This window comes from Bos grunniens, chromosome 21 (genome assembly GCF_055505025.1).
Source record: "Bos grunniens cultivar Pamir isolate PY7600 chromosome 21, Bosgru_T2T1.0, whole genome shotgun sequence".
NCBI lineage: Eukaryota > Metazoa > Chordata > Mammalia > Artiodactyla > Bovidae > Bos > Bos grunniens.
In genome coordinates this window covers 38,575,675-38,596,540 of record NC_141185.1, presented here as the reverse complement: position 1 = coordinate 38,596,540, position 20,866 = coordinate 38,575,675, and the positions used below count along the sequence as shown (strand labels likewise).

Genomic DNA, 20,866 nt, shown 5'->3' with positions numbered 1-20,866 from the left:
AAGTTTCAGTTTTTAAAAATAAGGATATTTTTATAGCATCATTCACAAAATAGACCATACTTTCTCCTAATGCTTCACCTCACCTTCTTTTTCCATATATACATAAACAATCCCTCACATGCCATGCATCAAGCATATACATTAGAATAAGACTGTTCATATTTTTCTTTTTCTCCATCTTTGCTCCAACAGCACACCATCTTAATTTCTGCAGCTTTAAATAAGAGATACAAAAAAAATCTAATCTATGAACATGATAGATTTACTCTTAAATGCTTAATTCTTTTGATGACATCATAATACAATTTTATATTCTCTCCTTGCATCTAGTGGCTTTGTTAAACTTGTTCAATAGTTTATGATATCAGCTATGCTTTTTTTTGGACAAATACAAATTGTTAGATTAGGAAATTCCATTCTGTTGCTGGTTTACCATCATGAATTGCTTTGGTGATGCCTTTATCAAATGCTCTTTAACTGCATCTTTTGAGGTGATCTTTTTCTTCCATTAATATAAGCTATGACTGATTTTCCAACAACAATCTAAACTTGCATATCTTGAATAAATCTAACTTTGTTGTCACATATTATTCGTTTAACACATTGCATGATTTGGTTTGCCAAAATTTGCTTAGGAAATTTGAATCCAAGTTCATGAATGAGATTGGCTTGCACTATGATTTTCTTCAATTTTACTATGATGTCTGTAGACTGTGGATTTCTTTTTAATTTACCCTGCTTGAACTTTATTTGGTTTCATGAATCTGTGGATTGATCTATAAGTTTTAGAAAGTTCTAAATGATAATTACTTCAAATAATGTTTCTACTTCTCTCCTTCTGAATAACTATACATATATTAGGTATTTTCACTATGTATTATATGCCTCTTACACTCTTCTCTGTATTTTCCATATCTTCTCTCCGTGCTTCAGTCAGGATTCTTTCCTATGACCTATCTTACAGTACACAAATTCTCTCTCCAGTTGGTTTATTCTGTTATTTCATCTACAGTTTTTGTAATTTTAATTACAAAAACATTCAGTTCTCAAATTTCTATTTTCTTTCAAATGTGCTGTACTTTTTAAAAAAAATGAATACTTATATCCTTGAACACAGTAAGCATAGTTCTAGAGTCCCTATTTGTTTCTTTCTATTGATTTTTATCCATGTTGTCTTGCGTTTTATATGCTTAACTATCTTTCTCTGCCAGAAAATATATTTTAAAATCACTTTATTAAAATAATTTGAGGCTTAGGTTGATTATTATAATATCTTCCTTCAGAGTAGATTTTCTATTTGCTTTGGTTAGATACCTGCAGGTATTAGCAATTCCAGATCACTTTCCTGTTTTTTTTTTTTCAATGATCAGGACTTTCCCAGCCACCCAGATGGTTTGACCTTTAGCTGCAGTGTGTGCAGTGACTGGCACACTTTCTGTTTACCCTCTCTCTTAGTTCAGTCCTTTAAAGTCTCAACCCAAAACATGGACTTTTTGCCACCGTGTTAGCGCTGACAGTCCTAGACGCTAATGTTTCTCCTCCACCAGTTCTGCAATATTCTTAAAAGTATTACTCAAGCCTCTCATCCACCTTTTTTGGATCACCAACTATACCCAGCCCCAAAATGCCATGTTCCTAGATCTTGGACCAGTAATTCTTTACTACTCTATTAGCAGTTCGGAACCAGCTTATAGTCTGTTTAGCTTTATTAACTGTCATCAGTGAGAGGACTATTCTGAATTCCCTCCTGTGTCACTATTGTTAGGTCCATAACTGTAGATATTTTCAATCCTGCCTTTTATTTCCTCACACATAAAACATACAGTTTTATGATCTATGACTGGTATTTACAAAGTCTTGCAGTTCTGCTTTCTGCTTGAGCTTACTAATAATGACTTATCTACTTTTGTGATTGTGTTTTGACTGTGGCCACTTGTCCTCATAAAATTACTTCACAGAAATGCCTTGAGGCCTAGGATAAAGGTGTCTTCTTCCAATTAGGATTTGCATTTCTTTCTGCCAGGTTCCTAGGGGATGCTACTAATCAATCTGGGACTACTTTACACTCAATTCAACATCTAAAATAGTAGGGGTGATGTGAATTTGGACTGCAAATCTATTCCCGGGCTGGATTATGGCCATACCTTCTGTACTATGCTGAGGCACTTTCTTTGCAATCTCTGAGGGCAGGTGAGACAGTTCATGATTATGTCAGGGTGTAGGCTTTGGTGGGTTTAATCCTTGTGAAGAGAAAATCTCCTATTAGATTTCATACTTTGAGCAGCGGTTTGTGGCGCAGTTTGTTAAAAAGCATAATGCACACAACAAAGCTTACAAATGTTTTATTCCTGAATGGAATCAGAGAACCTAAGAAGCCAGAAGGAACGTGAGTCACACAGTAAGTACTAAAATACCCAGATCTCCTTAGTCTCCAAATCTTTTTTGTGACAGGAGCACTTGTGGGCTTCACACTTTTAACCTGTTAGCCCTAAAACAGTTCTCAGAACTTCAGAAAAATTACCTAAGGGAAACTGTGCCAAAGCAGTAACAGAAAGCATCAGCGTGTTGAGGTCTAAACCAAGAGGACAAAGGCCTCAAGATTAATCTCTCACCATCCTCAGTGAGTGCCTGCCCAAGTTCCACCAGTCCCACCCCTGTCACTTCTAGGCCGTCTTCAAATTCTTCACTGGGTACTTGGCTTTGACGCTAATGATTTTGTTACTCCAGGCAGTTTTCCAAACAAAAAGGAATGGTTATTTATAATTCCTAGACTGAAATCATAAATACCATCAGCTGAATTACACTGAAATGTCAATATAACTCTATGAACAGGATTTCACATAAAGTGTGTCTGTCTTGGCAAAGTAAAAAGGATTTTAGTTCTAAAAGTTGCAAAAGGATCTTATTGTAGGTAAGTTTAGACTCTTAGGTGGTCCTGCAGCGTATACTCTGAGGACAGTTTTACAGCAAGGTTCCTGACACAGACCATTTAGACTGGGAGCCAGACAACATTTTTCTCCCTCAAATTATAAGGAATCAGTGGTATTCTGGTAAATTGCCCCTTTGTGAGTGAAATAACTTTACTTAGATTTTCATACTGAATACCTTTCTTACACAGATCATTTTACTTTTTACTAAAAAATTCTGTGACTACTTCAATCTAAAACAATATTCGTAGGATAAAGTTTACATGGTAGTATCTTCAAGCAGTGCCTTTTATTTCAAAGTATAAGTACCCTTTTTCAAAAACAAAAAGAAAATAATCAGTATCTGCTAATTTTAAAATAATTAGAGATTTCCCCAAGGCATATAAAACCTCTAAACATTCCATCCAGTACATGCCGGACAACTACCAGTTTCTGAACTGTCATACTTTGAAAGGACGTGTTACACAAAAGAACCGACTCCATGTGGCTCTGCTGTCATGTCACAGTGAGTATGCTGCTTTCAGTTCCTAAAGAGGACTGTTGTTTGATGCCAAAACGCAGCTGAGCACTGTCTTGTAAAGTTGGTTATTCATATGACTGAAAACCCAGTAATTCTGCCCCTGAGGCATACCGCCTAGAATAGAGCAAGCTCTCAAAGTATAGTCCTTGGATCAGCAGCATCAATGTCACTTGGGAACTTACTGGAAATACAAATTCTTCGGACCCACTCCAGATCTACTGAATCAGAAACCCAAGGGGTTTTAACAAGTCCTCTACATGATTCTGATGCAGACTAAAGTCTGAGGCTCCTTCCCTGCTTTAGAGAAATTCTTCTTGAATTGTTCTAATACAGAAACTATTTGAGCAGCACGGCCCCTTACCTCTCTCCCTCTCTCCAATCACCCCCATCTACACACACACACACACATATCAAATCCTGAAAATGAACATCTATTGTCAGAAGACTGATATAAAAAATTGTAGTACTAACACAATGTAGTACTCACTGTACGACAGAGAAAATAAATGAAAAATAGCTGCATTTATAAGCTTAAATAAAACTTCAGAGCCTTAATTTTGATTGAAAAAACCAAGAAGTCTGAAGTATAATATTTTATAAAGGCCAAATACAAGCAAAACAAAATAATATATTAATTAAATATACATTTATGTGATAAATCAATAATACTATTTTTATAAAACAAAGAAAGGATACCCCTTTAATTCTATACAGTATTTCCTGAAAGGGAGCAGAGGCGGGGGATAGGGTGAGGAAGGAATCCAGTGGGAACTATAAATAATAAATATACTGGGATCAACTTAGTCCTTGGGTTGGTCATGAGATCATAACCCACTGCATTTATGTAATTTTTATCACTACATTCTTTCATATATATAAAATATAACACAATACAGTTTAAACCAAGAAAACAAAAATCACAGCTAATAAAGATGAACATCACCTTAAACAAAAAAATTAGAAACCATCTAAGTGATATAAATTGTATAAATTGTGATATGTTCATTCAGTTAAAAGAATTTATAAGACATGATAAAATATTTATGATAAAATTAGCAAGACAAAATACTGTAAAAATGTACAGCAAAATATTAGAAAAAACACAATAAAATGTCAACATTGGATATTACAGGGAGTTTTATTTATTCTTTGTTCCTTTAAAATTTTCTATAGTGAATAATAAATACTTTTAAAACCATTAAGGATTTTTTAAACTGTCACTGAAACATTTAACGACTGTAAGTCATTAAAGAAAACTATCAAATCTTCTATTGGAAACAGGAAGGAAACTGGTGTTTTGTGAAAATCTGTGATTTATGAGCTTTATAAATCAAATCTTATATTTTCTGCCATAAAACTGTATATCTTTATTACTCTGATTCTATTTAAAATAGAACGCCATGTTAGGAAAAATATAACTGAGAAAACTACAATGTAAAGAATGTATTTTTGCCATAGAGGACTTCAGTTAACACAGCTAAAAACAATTTCAAAATCATAAGAACAAAAAGAAAAAAATATCCATCAATGGTTGACTGGCTTTTGGAAACACCAAAGAAACACATATATTTAGAGTTTGCCTTGTAGTCCCAAGGCCCGTCATAATAAGAAAGAAACATAAAGATTACGGCCAGGGGCCAGAGATGAGTTACATACCTCTTTTTCCAATATTCTGGCAACCTCACCAAGGGTCCGATCTAAAGCAGAAACCTTATTGTTCGCCCATGAGCCACTGTCTTGTACTTGTAGCTGTTTTAGAAGATCTTTGGCTAACCGCTGAAGCCTTGGATATAAAATAAAAGAGAAGAATGACATGAATGAATTAGAATACAATATTTCATTTTCCAAAACACTTTTAAACAAAAGTTACTTTCATTATTATATTAGAAACTGCTTCATAGAGTACTTAAGGAAAAGAAAAACAAACCATTCCTAAGGCCGGTATTACTCTATATTCACAAACACCAATCTAGTCTTTGTGACACAAAACAGACCTAGAGGACAGTACTGTCCATCCACAGGATCAGCTGGAGCAGTTGCTGCCATCAGTTTCTGCGTTACTCTTACACTAGAACAGACCTGATGATGGGGAAAGGTCAGAGTATGATGGCAGAGAAAATGAGGAGAGGAGCCTGAGCAGGTCTTCATATTTTGATGTAAATCTTTAAGGTAATTATAAGCACTGACATATGAATTTGACATTCTCAGAATGTCAAATTCCCCATGTTCCAGTTTATAAGCAATTTGGGGATTTCCTGTCACTGCTGATGTCATTTAGACAACAGAGCATTTGCTTTTATTTGCTTTTCACCAAGAATAACACATAACACACCTGGGGCTTTCCAGGTGGCTCTAGTGGTAAAGAGCCCACCTGCCAATGCAGGAGACATAAGAGATATGGGTTCAATCCTGGGTAGGGAAGATCCCTTGGAGGAGGGCATGCAAACCATTCCAGTATTTTTGCCTGGAAAATCCCACGGACAGAGGAGCCTGGCGGGCTACAGTCCATGGGGTCGGAAAGAGTTAGACACTATAGACACTAATGAAGTGACTTAGCACGCACTTTAGTAAGTGGACTGCATTAATGGTTCTTTAAAGCCCTTGCTTCTTCTGTTTCACAGACCTCATTCTTTGAGCAATGTTCTTCTCCTATCCTGTTATTCGCCTGAGCATCCTACCAACAGACACTCACCAGACACCATCCCAGATCTCTCTGCTTTCCCCCTATATGCCACTGCCGTTACCCTACTTCCATTTTTATCTATGACTGATTCCATTGACCTTCATTATAATCACTTCCTTGTAAACGTGTGGTACATTCCCTCTGTTGTTCTGTTACTCCTACAGCTAACCCCCAGTTATGGTAACAATCACCAACGTCTGTTTAGTGGGCCAGGCATCCTCTCGATGTCTTGCAAACATTAATTTAGCTGGATGAGTGAACATCTGCCAGCCGTTTCCATTTCTGATACTGAGAAAAACTCATACTATACAAAAGATTGGTATGACTATGGCTTCAGAATCTTACTAATAAGTTTGTCCAAGTCTGCTCACTCTCACACTCTTCCACGAAGACTTCTTCATATATTGCTCCATCTCCTCATAATTCCACTCTTTTCCTTCTCCCTCTTGCTTTCATATAAGAAGATTTTACATTTCATAGAGAAAATGGAAGCTACTGGAACAAGGATATCCTTACTTTCTGCCAAAAATCTATAAGCATCTGAGCATTTCACCCACACTCTCCTTTATTTCTCCTATTACAATCAAGGAAGACTGATTCCTCCCATGTAGGGCTAATCTTCGGGGAAGGTAATGGCAACCCACTCCAGTACTCTTGCCTGGAAAATCCCACGGACAGAGAAGCCTGGGAGGCTGCAGTCCATGGGGTTGCGAACAGTTGGACATGACTGAGCGATTTCCCTTTCACTTTTCACTTTCATGCATTGGAGAAGGAAATGGCAACCCACTCCAGTGTTCCTGCCTGGAGAATCCTGGGGACAGGGGAGCCTAGTGGGTTGCCGTCTGTGGGGTCCCACAGAGTTGGACACGACTGAAGTGACTTAGCAGCAGCAGCAGGGCTAATCTTACCACACTGACTCTATATGCATGAGGTCTTTCTGGATCTAAATCCTGCTTTCCCTGCTTCAGTGTCTTTGCAAATGCTCTTTATTCATTCCTTCTGAAACACTTCCTCCACCTCCAGAAAAATCCTACTCTTCCCTAAGTTCCTAGCTCAAACACTGCTTTCTCTGATCTATTCCTTCAAGTCACTATCACAAGTCTCTCTCACGGACAGACTGACAACAGGATTTTTGGTAATGATGGGAATGTTCCATACCTATTATGTACAACCTGGTGGCTGCTGGTCAAATGTACCTATTGTGTACTTGAAAGACAGTTACTATGAGTGCAGGACTTAAAAAAAAAATTAACCATTTTATTTCATTTGTTTTTGGTTGTACAGGGTCTTCGTTGCTGCGTGTAGGCTTCCTCTAGTGGCAGCGAGTGGGGGACACTCTCCAGTTGTACCAACGCTTCTCCTTGTGGCGGCTTCCCTTGTTTCTAAGCAGCGTCTCTAGGACTTCAACAGATGCAGCACACGCGCTCAGCAGTTGTGGCTCACATTCCCTAGAGTGAAGGAGCTTCGGTATGAAGAACTAACTTAACTTAATTTTGATAATTTAAACAGCCACATGTGGCTAGAAGCTATCATACTGAACAGTGCAGAAGCACAATATGAACCTTATGAGAGAGGGCTGCTGTTGAACCATTCACCATCTTATCCACAGCACCGTTAATGTTAAGTATACTCTAGAAGCACTGATATATGGTCTAAGAAGAAATTTCTTCTTTATACCAGTCTTATAATATCCATAATCTCTATTACAATATACTTTCATGTACATGATCTCATTTGTCCTCTGAAAAACATTATCCATCCCTGTTTGAATGCTAGCGCTTAGGAAGATAAGGTGACTTTCCCAAGGCTGCATGGCTAGTAAATGCACTATTGGAACTAGGAACCTATGCCTTTCGTCTTCAGATTTCATGCTTTATCTCCACACCATATTAGTCAATTCAATAAGAAAATTTTATTCACAAATGAATAATATCCTAGAACACAATTTCACCTATTTATGTAAAAATCTTTAATTCCTCAAAGAATACAATAGCAACTGCAGTTCAAAAAGGCGCTTGTGAACTCCAGTTTAAATCTAAGCTATCCATATGGAGTTTACTTTGATAAGTCACAGAACGAATGCAAACTCTAAAATCAGAAATACCTATGCTTAAATTTTGGCTTTATGTAAACTGTGGGGAGGTTATTTAAATACTCAATCTCAATTTCTTCAACTTAAAAGTGGAGATTATATATACATATATTTTTTTCTTCAGAGCTTCTGAAGATTAGAGATAATTAATGTAATGTACCTAACACCATTCACTAAAGTAGACATTGAATAAATAATCAATAAATAATCAACTCTTATTACTACTTGCTGACAGAAAGTCTCAATCTAACATTTCGAGAATATAAAAAAATACAAAAATAGACTAAGAGCAACATAGTCCTTTTCCTCCTAATCGAATGTGGGCTAGAGTCCCATCCGATTAAAGTAACTGACCTTATCACGTGGACGAATATTGGCAGCAAACTCCATTGTGTGACAGATAAGTAGCCACTTCAGCTCTTGGCTGAATAAAGCCTGCACACCATGTAACTAAATATCCAGCCACAGCAACAGATGCATATGAATCTAGTAGTACTCTTACCAAGAATGCTCACATTCCACTGAAAACCAGGGGTATTTAGAGAGGCACAAGGACCATTTTAATTCACAGAATACAAGAGGCTTATATTTCACCCTGAGGTAAATCAAATCTGGGACTCATATGAACCTACCCTTCAAGGAAGAATGCCAAATGAAGGGGATGCTGTGGTAACATGAGCTAAACCTCTGCTTCATTCCTGGCCTCCACCAAGTACCACAAATAACATAGCTCCTCTCAAGAAGAAAAGCATTCGATTTTGATTCATACTATAAATAATGATTGAATGTCACAGGACTCAATTCCTGAAAGTTATAGTTTCCTTACAGGGCAAGAACAGGAGCTGTTTAGAGGGTGCAGTTTTTTAATACAGAAATTGCTATTTGTGTAAATTCTGGCAGATAATTTTTCTAGCATGAAAAGAAAAACTAAAGGCTTCATAATTCCTAGCCCAGAACATGAGAAGTATCTGACAGGTAAATGGCTTTGTGGAGAATTTTTTAAGGTCAGATATTTTCTTCTCAAAATTTGAACACATTTTAACAATTCTCAGTTCAAATCTGTTACTGGTAAATGGTAAGGGCTCCTCTGTAAGGAGCCCTAACTTTTATCACAGTAAAGTTTTGGGAGGTTCATTAGGACCATTGGGAAGATTTATAAGTGTAAGAAGGGACACTGTGTCCTGTTCTTTAGTGTGGTGGGCAGGAAGACATAAATATATTAACTTCCATTTTTTCTTTTAAACCGTCTCTATTTGAGAGGTACATAGTTTAAATTTAAGGCTACAGGTTCCCCTTTCGTTTTTAAATTATATGCCTAAGCCTGTATTTTTAAATGTAAGAGTTTAAGAAATCCTCATATAAGATGAAGAAAGCCAGTGTGCATATACTGCGTCCCATAGGGAACATCTTTCATTGTTGCCTCCAGCATCCTTTCTTGTGAATAAAGAACCCATCTACCCCTTCAGGGAACTATGTCATCCTCACACTTAATACTAGATGTGCTCAATGCTATCAAGGTGCCGCTGTTCCCAGGCCCTCACCCACAGTGGAAAGATCTAGAAAATGTGTGTACATTATTTTATATAAATATTATAAAATATATATAATTATATATACAAAAAGCTGATGCTTGAGCAACAGGGCTTTGAGCTGTATAGGTCCATTTATACAGATTTTTTACACTACGTGTGCACCACAGGATTCATGGTTGGTTGAATTCATGAATGTAAAACCTCAGAGGGGAAGGGTTGACTGTAAAAGTTATAGGCAGATTTTTGACTGCTCAGAGGGTCAGTACCTCTAAACCCCACTCCGCATTGTTCCAAGGTCGTGTGTGTGTGTGTATCCCTACACTTTACATATATTTATTTCTACATATATGTTGGAAAATACAAGTTAAAACTGATATCTAAAATTCCAATTCATCACTGCAGGATTTTCTATTCTCCTTGAGTATACTTTTTAACTCTCTTCTCTAACAGTGAGCAATATGTCTTCCAACATCCTTAATATATTTACTTATGGGAACAACCCCCCTAACATATCACCCATCCATGTTCATGTACACTATTATCTACCTGCTTGGCTCTGACTCCCCACACCGGTCTCCTCTGCTCTTCTCACCCATGCATAGGTTTCACAGCCTTTACAAGGCTCCCCTGACAGACTGGGCAAGGATGACATTCCATGGATATGCCCTCCTCACTTGGTTCTGATTCCCCACACCAGGCCATAGTGTCCTACCCTACATGGAGGCTCTGCTCGGCTCTGGACCTTCACATCTGGCCACCCCTCTTTGGTCCACTCAGGCTCTGACAGCCACCACTCTGCCCCCACTGATCCAGTCATCCAGCCAATGCAGATGGCTGCTTGGTGGTGCTCTCATCTAACAATAATAGGACTGAATTTTTCTGGTTAGGGGGAAGGGAAATTGGAGAAAGTCATTTTCATTTACTAAATAGAATAATTTTATAAGGAGACATGTCTTTTCATCTCCTTTTTGGTTACCTATTTCAATCAGTTACAATAATTAAGCTTTTTGAGAAAAAGGATGACTCTAAAGTTTTAGATGACTTAATGTAAGGATGGACCTGCCATTTCTTAAGATAAACAAAAACAGGAGGGGTAAGTTTTGAAAACAAATTTCAGGAGTCTACCTTGACACATGTTCACCTAAGGCATTCAAGTGAACAGAGAGACATCCAAGTAGAAATGCTAACATGAAAGCTGGATATTGTATTCTGGAGTTCTGGGGACAGGTCTGGATTGGAAACAAGAATCTAAAGTCCAGAATATCATGTAGGAGGCAAGCTGCCAGTCCAGGTTCGATGCGCGATGCTGGATGCTTGGGGCTGGTGCACTGGGACGGCCCAGAGGGATGGTGTGGGGAGGGGGGAGGGGGGAGGGTTCAGAATGGGGAGCACATGTGTACCTGTGGCGGATTCATTTTGATATTTGGCAAAACTAATACAATTATGTAAAGTTTAAAAGTAAAATAAAATTTAAAAAAATAAATAAAGTCCATCCAGATACTAGTTGTTTAGTCATGAAAATAAATGAGATTACCAAGAGAATAATCCTCTACCTGAACTCTCAGGACAAAGGCATGCTAATGTCAGAGCTCAAAGAGACAAGAAACAATGAGGCAACAGGTAATGAAGAAGAGCAGTTAGTCAAGTAAGAGGAGCATCCAGGGAAAGCTTCAGAACAGACTATTACATTAAAGGTCCCCCCTTGAAGTGTATCTTGCTAGCCATGACTTACTAGTCTCCTCATACAGTGACTAAGGACTTGACAAAATGACTTGCCTTGGCCAACGAGACATCACAAGCAGAGGCCTGATCTGGCCTGATATCCCCATCACTGATGAACACTATGCAAAAACACTGATGCAAAAACCCTCAACAGAGCAAGTCGAACAGATTCAACAGCATATTAAAAGGATTATTCACCATGACCAAGTGATCCGTCATCAAGGAGGCCGACCCAAGCTTCCTTACATGGCAGTCAGAGGGGAACAAGAAAGCAAAGTTGTGAGCAAAAGCTTCAAGACTTCTGAAGCTAAGGCTCAGGAGTCACACACTGCTTCTGCAGTAGACTAGGGATCAGAACAAGTCAAAAGGCCACATTCAAGAGTAAGGTTAGTAAGAGTCCACCTGTTGATGGAGAGGTGGCAAAGTTATATTGCAAAGGGCCATGCCTTCAGGAATGGCTCAGCAACTTCTGGCCATCTCTGCCAACACTATACTGTGTCATATATTAAATTTCCTCAAATTTTGGATCGATTTCTAGATTGTTTTTAAAAACCGAGTCCGTTAATTTGTATTACTATTTACATGCCAATGCAAAACTATTTTAACCACCTGTTAGCTGAATCCTACTTCATTTCCCCTCTTTAAAAATTTTTTCCTGGAAATTTTATTTTTCTATATGTTCTTTAAAATGCTTCTATCTCTAGCTTTAAGAAGGTTGTTATGTTGTTGAAATCACATATTTGTAGGAGAATTTAAAGAGAATTTACTATACTTTGTCTTCTATCCAAGAGTACAATTTGTCTTTTAACTTTTGTGAGTTATTTTTTTATATCCCTTGTTAGCAGTTAACAACTTGTAAGCAGTTAACAACTGCTTATAGATATTCCTCCATCTGTGGCATGTAAGTTGTTTCTTGAGTTTCTCACTATTGAAAGTAACAAAAATAGTTATCTTTGTATATAAATATTTGCACATATTTTTCATTATTTCACTGGGCAGTATGAAGTCTAAAGTGGATGTCCAAAGTAGCAGGGGGATAAATCAGATGAGTTTGGGACCAGCAAACCATATAAAATAAACAACAATGTCCTGCTGTACAGCACAGGGAACTACATTCAGTATCTTTTAATAAACTATAATGGGAAATAATCTGAAAACAACGTATGTATAACTGGATTACTTTTCTGTACATCAGAAACTAACATAACATTGTAAATCAACTATAATTAAACAATAAAACCTTAAGTACTGGAACTTAATCGTGTATATATAATGAATAAAAGATCATAAAAGTAAAAGAAAACCAAACTGGACATCCTAAGCTCCAGATTCACATGGCCTTTCTGTAAGACCATACCGATCTGCACTCCCAACAGCAGTATTATATGAGTGCCCTTCTCTCACGGCCCCGCTATTGGCAGTCTATTTGAGACAAACAAAATGACGATGTTTTTGTTTCCTTAGCTAGTACACCTAGTAATTACACTTACACCCAATCACTTCAGTTAAGTTCAGTCACTTAGTCGTGTCTGACTCTTTGCGACCCTATGAATTGCAGCACGCCAGGCCTCCCTGTCCATCACCAACTCCCGGAGTTCACTCAAACTCACGTCCATCAAGTCAGTGATGCCATCCAACCATCTCGTCCTCTGTCGTCCCCTTTTCCTCCTGCCCCCAATCCCTCCCAGCATCAGAGTCTTTTCCAATGAGTCAACTCTTCGAATGAGGTGGCCAAAGTACTGGAGTTTCAGCTTTAGCATCATTCCTTCCAAAGAACACCCAGGACTGATCTCCTTTAGAATGGACTGGTTGGATCTCCTTGCAGTCCAAGGACTCTCAAGAGTCTTCTCCAACACCACAGTTCAAAAGCATCAATTCTTCGGCACTCAGCTTTCTTCACAGTCCAACTCTCACATCCATACATGACTACTGGAAAAACCATAGCCTTGACTAGACGGACCTTTGTTGGCAAAGTAATGTTTCTGCTTTTGAATATGCTATCTAGGTTGGTCATAACTTTCCTTCCAAGGAGTAAGCATCTTTTAATTTCTGTCAAGTGGCCCCAGCAACAATCCTGAACGAGATCTCCTCAGAGTAAGAATCAGTACAGCCTTGGCAAAACTTGCTTTGTTCAAATAGGGTTTCTCTACCTCAGCACTACTGATGTTTTGAATGAGATACTCCTTTGTTGTGGAGGACTATCTCACGCACTGAAAAAAGGATAATGGCATCCCTGGCCTCTATTCACTTGATGGCAGCTGCACCAGTTTTTCCAATCTGTGATAACAAAAATATTATCACATATCCACAGATGCAGACAAATGACCCCTGGCAAAATCATCCTCAGTTGGATATATGATATGGTGTTAGAAGAATAATATCCTAGGCATCGGATACAAAAGTCTATGACCACAAGCAAACAATAATGGTTCAGGTAAACTTTTGTTATAGGCAGAGACTAAAGAGACAAATAAATAAAATGTAGGCTAAAATACTCACTTTGCTTTATAGGGTGAGTCCGAACCAGAATTTTTTGCTTCCAATAAACTCTCATATTCCTTGGCCCTGGAGAGAAAAGAGTTTTATCACTGTTAGCTATTTTGTTGCTAATTTTTATACCAAAATAAAACTTTGGCTATGTTTTTCCCCTCCCAGTATTAAGAATATTACTATGCTGAATTTTAACAATTCCATTTCTGACACTGCTTCTTTACAATACTATAAATGCAATCCAAAAAGATTGAAAAATGCATATTTCCTCACAGGATAGAAAATCATAAAAACATATCTGAGTTAGGGACTTGGTACAGAATGGTGGTTATTTTTCAAAAATATGAAAATCATAATTAAACTTGAAACCATATTAAGTTTCTACAAGGTGGTTGAGATGGCTGAGTATCAATGTACCTCAAGAGGTATTCAATGCAAAATTACTGTTGTTGTTGTTCAGCTGCTAAGTCATGTCCAACTCTTTGTGACCCCATGGACTGCAGCATGCAAGACTTCCTTGTCCTTCACCATCTCCCAGAATTTGCAAAAACACATGTCCATTGAGTTGGTGATGCCATCCAACCGTCTCATCCTCTGATGCCCCCTTCTTCTTCTGCCCTCAATCCTTCCCAGCATGAAGGTCTTTTCCAAAGAGTTGGCTCTTTGCATCAGGTGGCCAAAGTATTGGAGCTTCAGCATCAGTCCTTCCAATGAATATTTAGGGTTGATTTCCTTCAAGATTGACTGGTTTGATCTCCTTGAAGTCCAGGGGACTCTCAAGAGTCTTCTCTAACACCACAATTCTAAAACATCAATTCTTCTGTGCTCAGCCTTCTTTCTCGTCCAACTTTCACATCTGTACATGACTATCGGAAAAAACATAGATTTGACTATATGGACCTTTGTTGGCACAGTGATGTCTCTGATTTTTGATATGCCATCTAGGTTTGATATAGTTTTTCTACCTAGGAGCAAGTGTCTTTTCATTCTGAGGCTGTAGTCACTGTCCACAGTGATTTTTAGAGCCCAAGAAAATAAAATCTGCCACTCTTTCCATTGTTTCTCTATTTGCCATGAGTCATTGGAAAAGACCCTGATGCTGGGAGGGATTGGGGGCAGGAGGAGAAGGGGACGACAGAAGATGAGATGGCTGGATGGCATCACTGACTCAATGGACGTGAGTCTGAGTGAACTCCGGGAGTTGGTGATGGACAGGGAGGCCTGACATGCTGCGATTCATGGGGTCGCAAAGAGTCGGACACGACTGAGCGACTGATCTGATCTGATCTGACGGGACTGGATGCCATGATCTTTGTTTTTTGAATGTTGAGTTTTAAGACAGCTTTTTCACTCTCCTCTTTCATCTTCATCAAGAGGCTCTTTAGCTCCTCTTTGCTTTCTGCCCTTAGGGTGGTATCACCTGTGTATGTGAGGTTGTAGATATTTCTCCTGGCAATCTTGATTCTAGCTTGTGATTCATCCAGTCCAGCATTTCGCATGATGTGTCTGCATAAAGTTAAATAAGCAGGGTGACAATATGCAGCCTTGATGCACTCCTTTCCCAATTGTGAATCTGTTTGTTGTCCCAGGTCCTGTTCTAACTGTTGCTTCTTGACCTGCATACAGGTTTCTCAGGAGACAGGTAAGACAGGTATTCCCATCTCTTTCAGAATTTTCCAGTTTGTTGTTATCCACACAGTCAAAGGCTTTAGAGGGTCAATGAAGCAGAAGTAGATGTGTTTTTTGAGTTCCCTTCCTTTTTCTATGATCCAACAGATGTTGGCAATTTGATGTGTGGTTCCTCTGCCTTTTCTAAACCCAGCTTGTACATCTGGAATTTTTCAATTCACGTACTGCTGAAGCCTAGCCAGAAGGATTCTGAACATTACCTTACTAGCAGGTGAAATGAGTGCAATTGTGTGGTAGTTTGAACATTCTTTGGCACTGCCCTTCTTTGGGTTTTGAATAAAAACTGACCTTTTCAGTCCTGTGGCCATTGCTGCGTTTTTCAAGTTTGTTGAAATATTGAGTGTAACACTTTCACAGCACCATCTTTTAGGATTTTAAATAACTCAGCTGGACTTCTATCACCTCTGCTATCTTTGTTCATAGTACTGCTTCCTGAGACCCACTTGACTTCACGCTCCAGGATGTCTGGCTCTAGGTGAGTGACCACACCATCATGGTAAGTTCTTTTTCGTACAGTGCTTCTGTGTAAAGAATAGTCATTGAAGTCTAGAAGTAATTTTAAAAGGCAGTGGAAATGATGACCAGATACTCAAAAGATTTATTTTGTTCTGCTTTTGTTGTTTATACTGACTAAATGCCAAAAGTCTGCAAAAATCTAATAACACTTCTCTGTCATTGTTCAACTAAGCTTCAGCCTGCGTGTTCCAGCACTTAAAAGCCATCAATAGGTCAACAATCAGCAAATGTTACTTTTACAATATATTAACAATGATTTAATTTTTCAATTTCTCTTTTCAGAGGTCAAAATTTAAATTTTGACCATTCATCCAAAGGGTTCTAGCCTCTAATCAGTGACCTGTGAAAGAACTAATCACAACGTACACCAATCCAGACAGCGATGACTGGTGAAAGAAAAACAAAACAAAACTGCTTCATAAAAACCTGAAAGATGCAAATTACACCAGGCCTAATGAGAGAAAAAAATCAATCTACCACAGGTTATACTTGGGAATGAAGAAATAACTAAATTAGAATTAAACATTAAATTATGTATGTTTCAAACTACATGTGCACATTGCAAGTAAAAGTGTTAATCACTCAGTCGTGTCCAACTCTTGGCAACCCTATGTACTACAGCCTGCCAGGCTTCTCTGCACACAGGATTTCCCAGGCAAGAATAGTGGAGTGGGTTGCCATTCCCTTCTCCAGGGGATCTTCCTGATCCAGGGATTGAACCTGGGTCTTCTGCATTGCAGGCAGATTCTTTATCATGCACTCACTGAAAGTGAGGGTTAGTCACTCTGTCATGTCCAACTCTGCAACCCCATGGACTGTAGCCTATCAGGCTCCTCTGTCCATCTCCAGGCAAGAATGCTAGAGCGGGTTGCCATTCCCTTCTCCAGGGGATCTTCCCAATCCAGGGATCGAACTCAAGTCTCTTGGGTTGCTGGCAGATTCTTTACCACCTGAGGCAGGGATGCTCTCAATGTGCTCACTGCTCTCAGCCAAAAATATTAATGCATATCAAAATGGGGAAATATCCACACTGTACTTGCAATTGTGACCTCATATGAAGGTGGGAAAAAACAATTATGTAGGGTTCAATGCATTCCAGGCACATATGCCAGAAGCTATGTACTGTCTTGCGAAGTCTTAAAAAATACGTCTTTTCCTCATTTTACAGAAAAGAAATCGAGGCTTAAGAAGTTGTCTATTATATCCAAACATTTCTTCATCTGAGGCTTCAAGTGGAAAAGACTGAATACATTCTCCCATTTGTGCACATTTAACTAGAAAATTATAATACCAAACAAAGATATCCTAACTCTACCTGAAATGGTAGTTAAGCACTTTTCCCTAACTTGAATCTTGTCTTGATTCACTTTTAACAATCAATTAAATACTTATTTCCAGAGTTCATATTCTGTATAAACTATACTAGAATATGGGGGATAATAAGAGTTATATACAGCACGGATGAGGTATATACATAGTGGAGCTATTCAAGATATTTATTCTCCACAAGGAAGAGGAAGAAACAGCATTAAAAGGCACATAATTCTGCAAAGCTGAGTAGGTAACAAATGCAAACTGTCACAAGTGCTCATTACCACCTAAGATGCTAGGGGGAGTTTCCTCAAGGAAATGGAAAGTGTACCTGCTTGAAAGATAAGTAGTATCTGAGTACACGAAAAGAAAATGCCATTAACAGGAGAGAGAAGTGAGCAATAATGAAGACACAGAGGGAAATACAAGTTATGCTGAGGGAACTGTGTACAGATCCCTTTGCTTGGAGCAAAAGATTAAAATATGGGAATAATGAGAGCTAAGACTGAATACTCTATTATAATTAAATTCTCATTATTTACTTTTTAAGATAATGACTCACTTTATTAATGTTTTAAATTTATTAGTGTCATCTTGTATACTACATTTCCTCACTTTTAGTCTCCTTGTTATCATGATTATACTTTTTCTCAGCCATAATGTGGGATATTTATTTACTCCATTTTTTTGGCTAGCCTTTTCATAGGCTCTTTTGTTACCAATATGCTCAAAGAATTAGATCTCATCAACTTCTATTTAACTTGTTTTTATCTTTATAAAGATATAGTACATTATAAGTGCCATATGTGTATTTGTTAAATAAAAATAAATAAATCTGTACCATTTTTCAGGAAGGAGAAATTAGAATATTGTTCTAATCCTTGAGTTGTTTAGATCATTTCTACTTCAACTGATAAAGTAACTTAAGGTTAAAACTTCATTCTGAGTAATTTTTTGACTATATCCCCATAAGTTTAATTTTCTCACTGTCACAAATATCAAATAGTTTATTTCCATTTTTTCTTACTCCAAAAAAAATCTTGTTACTTCAGATATTTTCTGCCCCAATCCTACGCTTTGGTTTCACAATGTTCATTTTTTGTGTTTATACTTTTTTTCATTCTTGGGTCAGTTTTATTGAGGTATAATTTACATACAATAAAGACTTCAAGTTTTAAACCTATAATTTGATGAGTTTTCACAGTTGGGCCTACCAATATAAATTAAACCACAATCATGATGTAAAGCATTTCTACCACTCACAAAGTTTTCTTAGGTTTTTTTTTTGCAATAAGTCTCTTTCCCCTTCCCGTACCCTTTCGTTCCTAGCAACCAGCTGTCTACTTTCTACCCCTAAAGCTTTATGAATATCAAATCAGTACAATCATACATACTCTCCTGTGTCTGAATTAATTCATTTAGAATAAATCTTTTAAGAGTCTTTCATAATGTTGCATATATTATTAGTTTATTCCTTTCCACTGCTTTACAGTGTCCCATTCTCTGGATATCATAATTTGTTTATCCACTACCAGTTGGATATTTTACTTTCCAATCTGGGACTACTATGAACATTTGTAGACAAATTACTGCATGGATAAATGTCTTAATTTCTCTTAGATAAATACAGAAGTGGGATTGCTGAGCTATATGACAAGCACCTGCTTAACCTTAATTTACAAAATGTTTATCAAATGGGTCATTCCAATTTGTACTTTTACCAGCAAAGTATAGAGTTTCAGTTGCTTTAATCTCCAACTATTACTGGTGAACGGCCTATTTCTCCCCTCAATTCTGCCAGTTTTCCCTTCATGTATTTTGTGGCTTTCTCAGATGCATATATGTTTGTAATTGTTATATATTTTTTACGGATTCATTCTTTCATCACCAAAAAATGTCCTTCTTCCTTTATTGTACAATTTTGGTCTTAAAGTATATGTTGTATTATATTAATATCATTTAGCTACATTATCTTGCAGAGGTTATTCTTCTCATGAAGTATCTGTTACTTTCGTTTCACATTAAGCCAGCTGGGTTCTTATATATTGAGTGAGTCCCTTGTAGACAGCATATAGTTGAATCATTTTTAAAAAATTCATTCTGCCAACCTGTATCTTTCACTGGAGTCTTTTAAGTGAAAGTGTGAGTCACTCAGGCGTGTCTGACTCTTTGTGACCCCACGGACTCTAGCCTGCCAGGCTCCTCAGTCCCAGGAAAGAACACTGGAGTGTGCTGCCAATCCCTTATCCAGGGAATCTTCCTGACCCAGGGATCAAACTCAAGTTTCCTGCATTACAAACAGATTCTGGAGTCTTTAATGCAACTATATTTCACATAATTACTGATAAGGACAGATTTACTTCTGCCATTTTGCTATTTCACCTATGCTCTCTTCTGTCCCCCGTTTCTTTCATTACTGCTTTATCTTGTGTTAAATGTACCAGCTTCATTCCACTCTCATTTCTTCACACATATATACGTACATATATATTTGTTTAGTTGCTTATTTTCTTAGTAGGTGACCTGAATTATAATTAACATCTTCTTTCATAACAATCTAGCTAGAATTAATATCAGCTTAGTTTCAGTAGTATACAAAAGTGTTCCTATATAGCATTTGGCTATATAGGTGGCTCAGTGGTAAAGAAGATGCCAGCCAAGCAGAGATGTGGGTTCAATCCCTGGGTCATGAAGATCCCTTGGAGAAGGAAATTGTAATCCACTTCAGTATACCTGCCTGGGAAATCCAAAGGACAGAGGAGCCTGATGGAGTATAGTCCATTAGGGGTCGCAAAAGAGCCAGTCACAACTTAGCGACTAAACAACAACAATATAGCATTTATTCTTTATGCTAGAATTATAAATCACAGCTTTATACAGTGTGTGCCCATAAACATAGGTTTATAATTATTATTTTGTGCAGTTCACTTTTAATTCAAATGGGAAAAATGAGGAGTCAAAAAATACTACATTTACACTGACATATAGTTATTTCTATAGTGTTTTTTATTTCTTTGCGTGTATTCAGGTTACTGTCTACTTTTTTTTTTTTTTAATCTCAGACTGAAGATTTCCTTTAGAGTGTCTTGAAGTGCAGGTCTACTAGAGACAAACACTTGGCTTTTGTTTATCATAAAATGTATGAATTTCTCCTTCATTTTTGAAATTTTGCCAAGTGTAGAATTCTTGGTTGACAATTTGTTTTCTTCTACCAGGAAACTGAATATGTTTATCCTACTAGCTTCTGACCTCCATATTTTCCTATAGAAATAAGCTGTTATTATACTGCAGATATTTTATATATGAAGAATTGTTTCTTTTTTAAGATTTTCTTTGTCATTATCGCCCAGTGTTTGATTATGTGTCATAGCGTGGATCTCTGCA

The 20,866-nt window shown here is 37.6% G+C and overlaps 1 protein-coding gene across 11 annotated transcripts in view; it reads right to left on the bottom strand.

Moving 5' to 3' along the window:
• Window positions 1-20,866, bottom strand: part of SCAPER (S-phase cyclin A associated protein in the ER) — a 419,038-nt gene that overhangs the window by 214,731 nt on the left and 183,441 nt on the right. For all 11 annotated transcript variants that reach the window (XM_086363974.1, XM_086363978.1, XM_086363979.1 and 8 more), the window contains 2 exons: window positions 13,976-14,041; window positions 5,104-5,230 (listed from right to left, as the gene is read on the bottom strand). In XM_086363974.1, coding sequence (XP_086220100.1) covers window positions 5,104-5,230; window positions 13,976-14,041 — 193 coding nt within the window. The remainder of the gene's footprint in view (window positions 1-5,103; window positions 5,231-13,975; window positions 14,042-20,866) is intronic.